This window comes from Squalius cephalus (assembly GCF_949319135.1).
Source record: "Squalius cephalus genome assembly, chromosome: 15".
NCBI lineage: Eukaryota > Metazoa > Chordata > Actinopteri > Cypriniformes > Leuciscidae > Squalius > Squalius cephalus.
In genome coordinates this window covers 35,310,675-35,323,268 of record NC_137136.1, presented here as the reverse complement: position 1 = coordinate 35,323,268, position 12,594 = coordinate 35,310,675, and the positions used below count along the sequence as shown (strand labels likewise).

The following is a 12,594-nucleotide window of genomic DNA, read 5'->3' as shown; positions in this document are numbered from 1 at the left end:
TGGTTTAGGCCAGGGTTAGTTGCATGTAAATTATGCATGATTTATGGTGATTAACAAGGACACTGCAAAATAAAGCTAAAATACCACACAAAAATAAAATGATACATTAGTCTGTCAAGCTTAAACAAACAAAAACTCAATATAACGAGTACGTTATTCATGAACAGCAACAGCACTGATATTCCAGCCCAGCACGATCACACCGCCGTAATGCACACACACCCTGAACACACTTTACATCGGGGAAAGAGTGGCTGAGGTCAGGGTTAACAACATAACAAACTGAAATAAAGCTGAAATAAAATACTAGATGTAAGTATAGTGTATATGTAAGTATATTAAGTATAGTGTAATAATCACATATAAGGTACATAAACAACTTAAACTAAAATGCAAATGAGCTTAACCAAAACATCGATTATACACTATAATGGTGTATAGATAATATTAAAATAAGGCGTTTGAGGGTTAATAAAGTGATCTGTGATGTGACGAGCTCCTGGTTTCTCTGAGCCGGTGACGCATGACGGCATGTGGACGGACGGGTTTGTTTACTCAGAGAAATCATGCAAATGGAAAAGGCAATGGTCACGTTTCCTCCGCAAGCGTTTCAGAGTCTGGAGGATGAACATTAACAGCCAATACACCGTTTCATATCAGCAATCAGCACACACACACACACACACACACACACACTAACCCTACCCATCACAGAAAACTTTCTGCATTTTTACATTTTCAAAAAAATATAATTTAGTGTTTATTAACCCATTCCCCTCGTGGACCGCTGGCTGGAGGTGATCTCAGGTTTCACTATCCTTGTGGGGACATTTGGTTCCTCCACAATGTAATGTAAACCAAACGCACACTCTCACTCACTCACACACACACACACACACACACACACACACACACACACACACACACACACACACACGCACGCACACACACACACACACACACACACACACACACACACACACACACACACACACACACACGTGCACACACACACACACACACACACACACACACACACACACACACACACACACACACACACACGCACACACACACACACACACACACACACACACACACGCACACACACACACGTGCACACATTACAGTTTTTTTATTCGCTTTGGTACTATTTTCACAAGTAAGGTCTACATTTCCAAAACTCTTAGTGCTAACTCCACACTGATCACACTTGTAACACAGCTGGTCATTCCTCCAAACCCTGATCTCATGCTCACAGTTATACACATCTCAGTCCACATAATCACTGTTTCAAACACAGGATTATTGTAATATGTAATGAGCACATTTGGTTTAATCACAGAAACACAACAGTATGATCTTCTCTCAGTTTAGTACTTTTAACAGTCAGTTCACTCAACAGCAAACAATGCGAGAGACATGTTTCACATCACCGCTGTAGCTGAATTCATTACAGTAACACAGGCTCTGCCACATCAGAAGTAACTGAATCCATAATGTGTGTAGTAGTATCTATCAGTGTGTGATCAAAGCTGTGACGAAGTGCATGAGGTTCTGTGCTAACAGAGTTCGCTGGCAATGATTCACTCTATACCGTTTGACTGAATACAGTAGTGGACCTTTACAGATGAAGGCTGACTTACAGTAATCCGGCCGTATCTACCATGGTAGTCTATTTACAGTATTGCATACATACTGTACTGTAAAATACTGTATTTGATGCCGTCTGTCTCCCTTCTACTGATGCATCTCTGATCAAGCTGATGTTTTACAGTCATCGACTATGTCCTCTCCTTTATACTCGATTCTGCTTTACAGCAGTCGCACAAATGGCAAATTTCTCTGTATCTCTCTCTCTCTCTCTCTCTCTCTCTCTCTCTCTCTCACACACACACACACACACACATGCATGTGCACACACTTTGAACTTCGTGGTGGTTATTATCTATAAATCACTTATGTAAAAAGAATTCATTGCATTTGGTTATCCATATCAGAAACTGTAAACAAGTTCTATAGAAACTGTGTATTGAATCAACATCTACAGAAATCTATAGGTGTGCCAAACGATTCACTGATTAACCATTAAGATCAGTTAGATTAAATAATAGACAAATGTATTCAACTGAACAAGAGGAGATGCAAATCAAAGGTTTGATAGTAAGAGCTTTATGAAAGGCAGTGACTGTGAATGAAACTCTTATTTTGTGTTGTGAAAAGGATACTTTGAGTGTTGCACTTACACAACTGAAAACATGATGAAATGTTTGAAAAAAGTGCACTTCTGATGATCTGTCGTGATATTAGCACTAAGAGTTTTGGAAATGTACACCTAACTTGTGTACCAAAGCGAATAAAACCTGTACCCTACTGATGAGTTATGAAGACAAATGCAGATCTACACACACGTTCCCTGAGCTCGAGGATCTGAGTGATGTAATGAACACACGCAACGACGTGATGCAAAGCTGAACTGGCGAACGCAACACTCACCAGATTTCTTAATCTGGCTCATCTTGATGCTCGAGGCTCCGGCCGCCTTCCTCTGAGAGCGGGCTCCTCTCGCCGCCTTACGGTACTTGCCAAGCCAGTCGAACTTCGGCTCTTGCTTCGGATATTGCTCACACACATCTGAAAAGATCAAGAGACAAGTGTGTGTTTTATACCCAGATGAATTAAAGCTCTATCAGTTTCAGAACTAACCCCATCGAGATGCTTGTCTGGTGCATTCGCGGACTCGTGTTGTGTCTGTGCCGCTCTGAGAAAGATAAAGAGGAACTCTTGCTCTCCCCTTCACCACTGATCTCTCTCTCTCTCTCAGAACTAGTTCACACTATCAGCAACATCTACACACACCAGTTTAACTTCCTTTTGCACGCCAGTGTCAGAGTTTCTATATGACCACAGGTTTTCTATGATCTTACCTTGCAAATTTTTAATATTCTTCCTGCTTCCTTTCCCCCTGAAGCTCGCCATCACGAAGGTCAAACATCACTTATTCCCTGATTTAAGGTTGACGAAATCCCTTCAGATCAGGAAAACACGGATCCACAATCTGCTGATCCCTCTGTGTGTTACAGACCTACAGCATACCTGAACTCAAGCTCCTCCTCTTACACCGCTCTCTCGACGTGTGTGTGTTAAATCTAACAGTTGTCTGAGAGTCGAGAGCGCTGGATGCATCAATCACTACGTCTGAGTCACTTATACACTATTTTATGAAGAAATATCCAGTCTTTGGAGGCGGGATAGCTAGTCGTCAGTGCAAACGCTTATCACACAATGACTCCAAAAGTCACCAGGTGAATGAGTGACAGAACAGGTCAGCTGACGCCTGTCTTCACTTCAACAGGTTTCAGATCAGCATGAATGGGAGACGTGAAACACACGGCACAACTCGCTCGGCAGGATTGCTGTGGATGGTGTCATGGTTTGCTTTTATCTTTCTTCTGCATCAGGGTGAATTCCCCCTCATCTGATCGACCGCTGGATGTGAAAGCGTGTAAAATACCATTCAGTGTGTTCGTAAGTCTTTCAAAAGTTTGGGGTCGGAGGATTTACGCAAGAAGTCTCTTCCGCTCACCAAAGCTGCATTTATGTGATCAAAAATACAGTAAGAACTGTAAAATTGTGAAATATTATTAGCATTTAACCCTTGTGCATCCTTAAGGACATTTTTGTCCTTTTCAGTTTTGTTTTTTTGATCACTTTGCCTGTGTTAATGCTAACTGCATAAAATTTGGCACGGGTGTGTATTTTTATTGGAACTATTTCATCACCATTTCCTTTAAAAAATCTATTTTGCACTAGTTACACAAAATACTTCCTCTCAGCGCCTTTTGGACAAAAATGGCCCCATTGAAACCCATTGAAACTGCATTTTTTAATCCCTGTGCTGTTTAACTATAAAATGATGCAATCTTTTTTAATAGGCTTTCATTCTGTTGGCAAGGCTTCAAAATTGACATTTAAAAAAAAAAATATCAGATGGTGCCATTTTTTCAGGTTAGGCCTATAAAGCAAATACTCGCTTTATTCCTGTTTTCTGCTTCGGCATATTATAGAGCCAATTGGATAAATTATGCAACGATAATTGTGTGGGTTTGTTGGTATGGATGTCTAAGTGTGGTTTGTATGTATGTAATAAAATAAAAAGGTTGTTTGTGTGCTTGTAATATTTGAGAAAGAAAATCTCAACTGCAAATCGAAAATCCAATCACTGTGTTCACCAGTGGAGTTTTGCTGGCATCCAATGGGGAAAGTCTGGTACTGCGCCCAAACAAAATCTTACTAAAAGCTCATTTTTTGAGATATCAACCTCAAATTTGGAACACAACTTATTTAGATTTATGGCTTTGAATTTCTAGCCGTTTTAGAGTTCAACTTGTTTCAGAAAATATATATTTTATATAAAATAAATAATTTTCATAAACTTAAACCTATATAACTTTTTTTTGGATTTACTTATATAAAAAAAAAATTAACTTCAGCAATAATCTGCCAAGGGTATTCTTTGAAATGATACCAAAGTCAAGTCTGTGCTCCCAAGCTTCAACTTTTTATGACAGTTTTTTTACATGGACATTTTTGTCCTCTTTGGACCTATGTGTAACTTTTTTAAATTGATGCACAAGGGTTAAAATAGATGTTTTCTGTGTGAATATATAGTAAAGTGTAATTTATTCCTGTGATCAAAGCTGAATTTTCAACTTCATTACTCCAGTCTTCAGTGTCACATGATCCTTCAGAAATCACTCTAATATGATGATTTGCTGCTCAAGAAACATTAAAGCTGCACTGTGCAGGATTTTCTCCCATCTAGTGGTGAAATTGTTTATGACCACCAACTGAATATTACTTTCTAGCCCCTCCCACTCCGAGGGCGTTTTAACTCCTATGGTGGCCGTATTATTGCAAATCTGCCGGCAGTCGCGAGTAATCTCCCTCTCGCATTCGTCACGGTGCCACTGAGTGTAAAAACGCGAAAGGCGAAGGTTGAATATCCAAGTATGTCCCTCTTTGGCACATGTATTTTCAAGATGGAGGCGCAGCATGGCTACCGCAGTTTGAGCGACTCGCTCGTATGTATTCTCAATGGCAGATTCTACACTTATGAGAATACTTGATTAGTTGGTAGAAGTAATTACACATTAATGAGCACATATCATTTTGAAAGAACAAAGTGTTTTTTTGCTAAGAATCAACTTAAAAAATTACACAGTGTAGCTTTAATGATTATTATCAATGTTGAAAACAGTTGTGCTGCTTCATATTTTTTTTTATCATACATTTCTCAGGATTCTTTGATTAATCGAGAGTTCAAAAGAACAGCGTTTATTAGAAATGAAATCTGTTGTAACATTATAAATGGTTACAGGGTTCGTACAGATACTGTAAAATCTTTTCAAGCACTACTTTTTTTGGTGTTCAAAGACTTCAATCAGTAAAAACACTAAAATTGTGAAATATTATTCGCATTTAAAATAGATGTTTTCTGTGTGAATATATAGCAAAGTGTAATTTATTCCTGTGATCAAAGCTGAATTTTCAACTTCATTACTCCAGTCTTCAGTGTCACATGATCCTTCAGAAATCACTCTAATATGATGATTTGCTGCTCAAGAAACATTAAAGCTGCACTGTGCAGGATTTTCTCCCATCTAGTGGTGAAATTGTTTATGACCACCAACTGAATATTACTTTCTAGCCCCTCCCATTCCGAGGGCGTTTTAACTCCTACAGTGGCCGTATTATTGCAAATCTGCCGGCAGTCGCGAGTAATCTCCCTCTCGCATTCGTCACGGCGCCACTGAGTGTAAAAACGCGAAAGGCGAAGGTTGAATATCCAAGTATGTCCCTCTTTGGCACATGTATTTTCAAGATGGAGGCGCAGCATGGCTACCGCAGTTCGAGCGACTCGCTCGTGTGTATTCTCAATGGCAGATTCTACACTTATGAGAATACTTGATTAGTTGGTAGAAGTAATTACACATTAATGAGCACATATCATTTTGAAAGAACAAAGTGTTTTTTTGCTAAGAATCAACTTAAAAAATGACAGTGTAGCTTTAATGATTATTATCAATGTTGAAAACAGTTGTGCTGCTTCATATTTTTTTTATCATACATTTCTCAGGATTCTTTGATTAATAGAGAGTTCAAAAGAACAGAGTTTATTTGAAATGGAATCTTCTGTAACATTATAAATGGTTACAGGGTTCATACAGATACTGTAAAATCTTCTCAAGCACTACTTTTTTTGGTGTTCAAAGACTTCAATCAGTAAAAACACTAAAATTGTGAAATATTATTCGCATTTAAAATAGATGTTTTCTGTGTGAATATATAGCAAAGTGTAATTTATTCCTGTGATCAAAGCTGATTTTCAGCATCATTACTCCAGTCTTCAGTGTCACATGATCCTATTACTACAGGGTTCGTACAGAAAATGACTGCAGCGTTAATTTTGTGTGAAAAGATTGTTTTATCAATAAAATTAAGCAATAATTTCACATATATGTCTTTTAATAATTCAAGCTCTTTTCAAGTACCTTTTAATAAATATGTCTGTTTTCAGGGGTTTTCCAGGACTTCAATTTCAACAAGTCAAACTCAGGTACTTCAAGCGCTTCGATCACCTTAACGAACCCTGTGACTATAACTGCAGTCGACTTCTGACACCATTGACCATAGGGGCTTTCGCACCGGAGAGTTCTGGGAACGAGCCACCGGGATGGTTCCCCGAGAACTAATGGTTCCCTTAGGAACGTTTTCTGGTTGCGTTCGCACCGCCAGTGGGAACTCTGAAGTGACGTAAGACAAGCTTGTTGTTGTGACTTTTATTTTGACGGGGGTCTAACAGGGCTCGCATTATCCGTGTTTATTAGTTTACGATCTGTCTAACAGTCCTGTCTAATACGTTATTAGATAGAACTGTTATGCATAGAAAGTAGACAGGAATGAAAAGTTATTAGCGTATGGCGAGTGGTTGATACACTAGAGCAGAAAAGTCCCATTAGATTTTATCCTCAGTGTAAAGGTTGAGAGGTCCATCTATCACTGTTTTCCATGTTCGTAGAGTAAGTTTCTGGAGTAAATATATAGGCTATAATCTGTGTGTTTTAAAAAAGGAGTTCCTATAACTAAAATCGTTCCTAGATCCTGCATTGCGAACACACCAAAATCCGGGAACTTCTGCCAATAGTTCCAGGAGCTATGAAAGCGTTCCTCCGGTGCGAAAGCCCCTCATGTGATCCTGCCCGAACGGTTGTGTAAGTGTGTAGGAATTCGAGGTACCGGAATTAATTAGTTTAAATCTCTCTGATAGAGCGTTTTTGGTGGAGGTTGGGAATTGTTTGGTACCATTAACTTGTGGTGTACATCAGGGATCGGTTTTGGGCCCGCTTTTATTCTCGCTGTATTTTCTCCCTAAAGGTTTGATTTTTTTTCGGAAGCATAACATTCCTTACCATTTTAATGCGGATGATACCTAGGTTTAACCACCCCCCCTGTTTATTAAACCATATATTAAACCACCTGTTTAATATACGCCCAATGGAAACACGTCAAATTCTCAAAAACCTCCCATATATCGTAAAAGAGTTTTTACGCTCGCATGAGGTGCTTTTCAGGCAATTCAAAAAAGGAATATTTCACAAAACTGCAATGGAAAGTTTTTTCCGCATTTACACGACATATGTAAAAGTCGATCACTCTTTAAAGATGGCGCGGTATGTTTGGACAGAAGACGAGACAGAGATCTTCATTAAACTCATAAAAGACAAAAGAATTACAGGAATACTGGTTTCTAAACAACAAAGAAACGCCACAATTTATCAAGAGCTTGAAGCAGGAATGAGGGAGAAACCCAGAAACTCCACATATGTGCCTCTCTCAAGTATAAGGGGCTTTCCTTGCCATGAATGCTTGGATAACACGCCTACGACTCCTTCCATTATAAATAATGGCTAAGATACATAAACCAACCAACATCCATCGCCATGATGTTTGAAATGAGACTGTGTGAAAGTTTTGTGCAAATCTGTGATGGCTTCTGTTGAACTGGCTCACGGAGGTAAGAATGAATCTAAAACTGAAATTGTGGTTTTTGGACCACCAGCTTCTTCTAGACAGATAGGCTACACTTTATTTCATACCCATTTGGGCCCTTTATCTGTGAATTCTCATGCAAGCAATTTGTGAGTGATTTTTGTTAACGTTTTTAAAGGACATGCTTTTATTTGCTCAAGGCTGGATTACTGAAACTCACCGTATCTTGGTGCGGCTCAGTCTCTCTCTCTTCAATTGGTACAGAAAACGCACAGAAAACGCTACTTTTATTCTCTTGACAGTTTATGTATTTCATCGTCTAATTTTGTGAGATTGTACGGCACTTTGGTCAGGCTGTTTTAAAGGTGTTCAAGGTCTTACCGCTCCACGCCCGGTTGACTTCTCCGAGGAACAGTCGGCTCTGAGATCCGAAAGGCAACTTCAGCTCCAACTCCTCGTCCAGAAACGTCACTCGTACTCGAGTGTCCGCACCTTTATAATGACAAATCAACTAGCTGTTAATAATCCCAGAGATGCTTTACATTCGATACACAAGCTGTCGAGATGAAACCCTCACCAACAACAGCAAGCTCATCTGGAGACGAAACTGTGGAGATATCAGAGAAAACCATTATAATAATGCAGCATATAAAGTATCCCTTCAGGTGTTTTAACTACATAATTCAGTCTTACCTTCAACAACTGAAAAGTCATAAGAAATGGGTATGATTTCGTCCAGTGTGACGTCATCGCCAGTGATGGCCATTCTCCGATGGGAATATAGGAATAACCTGGAAAAAATATGCAACATCATCAGCTTTATAAACTGATTTTGTCTTTAAGATTACATAACTTATGTAATTAACTAAAAACACACTGTTATTGCTAAGATATCACATGCTATTGTTAAAAGGTTCATAATGGTTCAATAATATATCAGTATAATAACCAGGCTTCTCATATATATTTTTTGGTAACACTTTACAATAAGGTTCATTAGGTAACATAATGAACTGCACTTATACAAAATTAATCTTTGTTACTGTTAATTTCAACATTTACTAATACTTTATTAAAAGCTTGTTAACATTAGTTAACACTGTGAACTAACATTAACAAACATACATTAACAAATGTATTGCTAATGGTTGCTAGTTCATGTTAGTTAATGCATTAACTAATGAACCTTAATGTAAAGTGTTACCATCTTTTTTCCTCTCAGAAGGGACTGTACATTTTAAACTTTTATACAATTTAAAAATGTTATTTTTCCATTATTATATATTAGTCTCAAATACATGCACTAATCCCATACAAAATATCAACTGTGCATTATATGACCTGCATGTTAGTGTTACTGTTGATAGTCTGAACTCACGCATGTTCGTTGCTCTGCTGCACCAGTCCGATCAGTTTGCTCTCTCTCACATTATTCCGCAGTGAAACACACTCCACAGCATGTGCACGGCTGCTAAGGATATATACACGCTCATACAACACAATATATTACGTTTTCGACCACCAAAATATTAGGATGATGACCTACGTTCACTTCACAAGAGGAACAGCCATTTTAGTTTACTGTAAATTGGCGACATCTGGCGGACATGTCAGGAATTACACACTGAAATTTCCTTTTCCCTTTAAAACTGGGCATGCTCAAAAAAGACATGCATTGTAAGCAGAAATTAAGATTATACGGACTACGCGATAGTCTTTATAACTAAAGATTGATCTATACCGGGTATGTTTAAATAGTATAAAGTTTCGCACCAAGTTACTATGCATCAAAACATGCAAGTCGATTCAAAAGCACGGCTTTATTTTGAACAGAAAGAGAGATAGCGGTGCTGAGAGGATACTATCTTGCAGTTTTCCCCTTTTGCCAAAGTCTCTTGAATTGCCACGGACTGATCCATTATTCACAGCCAGTCTGGAGCCGATACTTCTTCAAGCGCAAGACGTGTCATTTAAGACCGTTTAATGTGCGTGTGTGTGTGTGTTCGTGGTTTCCTCAGCGACTTCCCTCTGTGCCACGCAGCAGATCCAGCAGATCCAGCTCATCTTCATCAGTTTATCAGCATCTGTAGTCGCTTAAGAAGAGTCTCTGATGAAACCACTTCTGATTGTCCTCTTCTTTATTACTTTTCTTCTGACCGTCAAACACCAAACTTGGCAGAATCAATGGTCTCAAATCCCACCCACTCCTCTTTTACTGCAGATCCACTAGGTGGCGCTATAGGGATTTTATTTTAGCTGAAAGAATCTGGTATGTTTTAAACACCACGTTTGTCCTACTATCTCTGAAATGTAGTATGCATACTGTAATAGTATGCATATTTTCTGTGTAGGGTTAGGGCTCTGTTTGGTATGGAATACTAGTATACTACTTTTAGTTCAAACAGAACACTCTCTAAACAGAATATGTCAGGGCACTCCAGTCAAAATAATATATTACTTCTGCTTTATTCATCACGCTGGAATTGGAAAGTCGAGTCAAGCAATTGCATTGTGGCAAATAGTATCTTAGGCAGTGCATTCTGTTATGTGTACTGTACATGTTGTAGCCTAGAATAGATTATCCAGACATCTCTTTTAAAATGTGTATACCTTACAGTGCATACTACACATGCTTAAGTGTAGTATTCACTGTATAAGGGTAGTATGTGTTGTATGTAGTGTAGTATGCACTGTAATAGTGTAGTATGTAGTGTAGTATGCACTGTAATAATGTAATGTGTAGTGTAGAATGCGCTGTAATAGTGTTGCATGTGTTTTATGTAGTGTAGTATGCACTGTAATAATGTAGTATGTAGTGTAGTATGCACTGTAGTAGTGTAGTAAGTGTTGTATGTAGTGTAGTATGCACTGTAATAGTGTAGTATATGTTCTATGTAGTGTAGTATGCAATATAATAGTGTAGTTTGTGTTGTGTAGTGTAGTATGCACTGTAATAGTGTAGTATATGTTCTATGTAGTGTAGTATGCACTATAATAGTGTAGTTTGTGTTGTATGTAGTGTAGTATGCACTGTAATAGTGTAGTATGTAGTGTAGTATGCACTGTAATAGTGTAGTATATAGTGTAGTATGCACTATAATAGTGTAGTTTGTGTTGTATGTAGTGTAGTATGCACTGTAATAGTGTAGTATGTAGTGTAGTATGCACTATAATAGTGTAGTTTGTGTTGTATGTAGTGTAGTATGCACTATAATAGTGTAGTTAGTGTGTGTTGTATATGTAGTGTAGTATGCATTGTATAGTATGTGTTGTGTGTAGTGTAGTATGCACTGTAATAGTGTAGTATGCGTTGTATATGTAGTGTAGTATGCATTGTATAGTATGTGTTGTGTGTAGTGTAGTATGCACTGTAATAGTGTAGTATGTGTTGTATATGTAGTGTAGTGTGCATTGTATAGTATGTTGTGTGTAGTGTAGTATGCACTGTGATAGTGTAGTATGGAGTGTAATGGTGTAGTATGTGTAGTATGTAGTGTAGTGTGCATTGTATAGTATGTGTTGTATGTAGGGTAGTATGCACTGTAATAGTGTAGTATGTAGTGTAGTATGCACTATAATAGTGTAGTTTGTGTTGTATGTAGTGCAGTATGCACTGTAATAGTGTAGTATGCGTTGTATATGTAGTGTAGTATGCATTGTATAGTATGTGTTGTGTGTAGTGTAGTATGCACTATAATAGTGTAGTTAGTGTTGTGTGTAGTGTAGTATGCACTGTAATAGTGTAGTATGTGTTGTACATGTAGTGTAGTGTGCATTGTATAGTATGTTGTGTGTAGTGTAGTATGCACTGTGATAATGTAGTATGGAGTGTAATGGTGTAGTATGTGTAGTATGTAGTGTAGTGTGCATTGTATAGTATGTGTTGTGTGTAGTGTAGTATGCACTGTAATAGTGTAGTATGTAGTGTAATGGTGTAGTATATGTAGTATGTAGTGTAGTGTGCATTGTATAGTATGTGTTGTGTGTAGTGTAGTATGCACTGTAATAGTGTAGTATGTAGTGTAATGGTGTAGTATGTGTTGTATGTAGTGTAGTATGCAAGGTAATATCTTTGACCCATATCTGAGTATTGAATATGTCTCCTCTCATTCTTTCATTAATGTGAATACTAAATTCCCAAGCCTTATAATATACTAATATAGATTTAATATAGACCGGTTTGGTTGATCCAATACAGCAGTTAAAAAAAGAAGAAGTATTTTTAGGAGAATGTAAAGCACAAGAAAATGTACAAATAAACGCTAGGCTGGGTGCTGAGAAGATGAAGCATTTATTTATTCATTTCAAAAGCAGTTTATTAAGATCTATTGCTTGTGTAAAGATGAAGCTGGTTATCATATCATGTTACTATAAATATATCAGTATTTCATTGTTTTCATATATAAGCAGTACAGAGAAATAAAAATCATGACCTTTATTATATTGTCAGTACATTAGTGTTATCCGGCAAAGTTATGAAATCACATGTCATTTAATAAAATAAGCATAAACTATGCATTTAGATCTGTACACCTGCATTTA

General features: G+C 37.8%; 1 protein-coding gene across 4 annotated transcripts in view; it reads right to left on the bottom strand.

Moving 5' to 3' along the window:
• The window catches only part of inpp5b (inositol polyphosphate-5-phosphatase B), a 43,936-nt gene extending 33,682 nt beyond the window's left edge, over positions 1 to 10,254 (bottom strand). Inside the window, exons 1-6 of one of the 4 annotated variants that reach the window (XM_079895084.1) lie at positions 9,431 to 10,254; positions 8,746 to 8,843; positions 8,630 to 8,659; positions 8,434 to 8,544; positions 8,273 to 8,301; positions 2,497 to 2,634 (exon numbers count right to left, since the gene is read on the bottom strand). In XM_079895084.1, coding sequence (XP_079751210.1) covers positions 2,497 to 2,518 — 22 coding nt within the window. In that variant the 5' untranslated portion in view covers positions 2,519 to 2,634; positions 8,273 to 8,301; positions 8,434 to 8,544; ... (1 more) ...; positions 8,746 to 8,843; positions 9,431 to 10,254. Of the gene's footprint in view, positions 1 to 2,496; positions 2,635 to 2,706; positions 2,761 to 2,927; positions 3,346 to 8,272; positions 8,302 to 8,433; positions 8,545 to 8,629; positions 8,660 to 8,745; positions 8,844 to 9,430 lie in introns of those variants that run through there. The other 3 variants (XM_079895086.1, XM_079895082.1, XM_079895085.1) reach the window with 3 other exon arrangements.
• Positions 10,255 to 12,594: the final 2,340 nt, after the last annotated feature.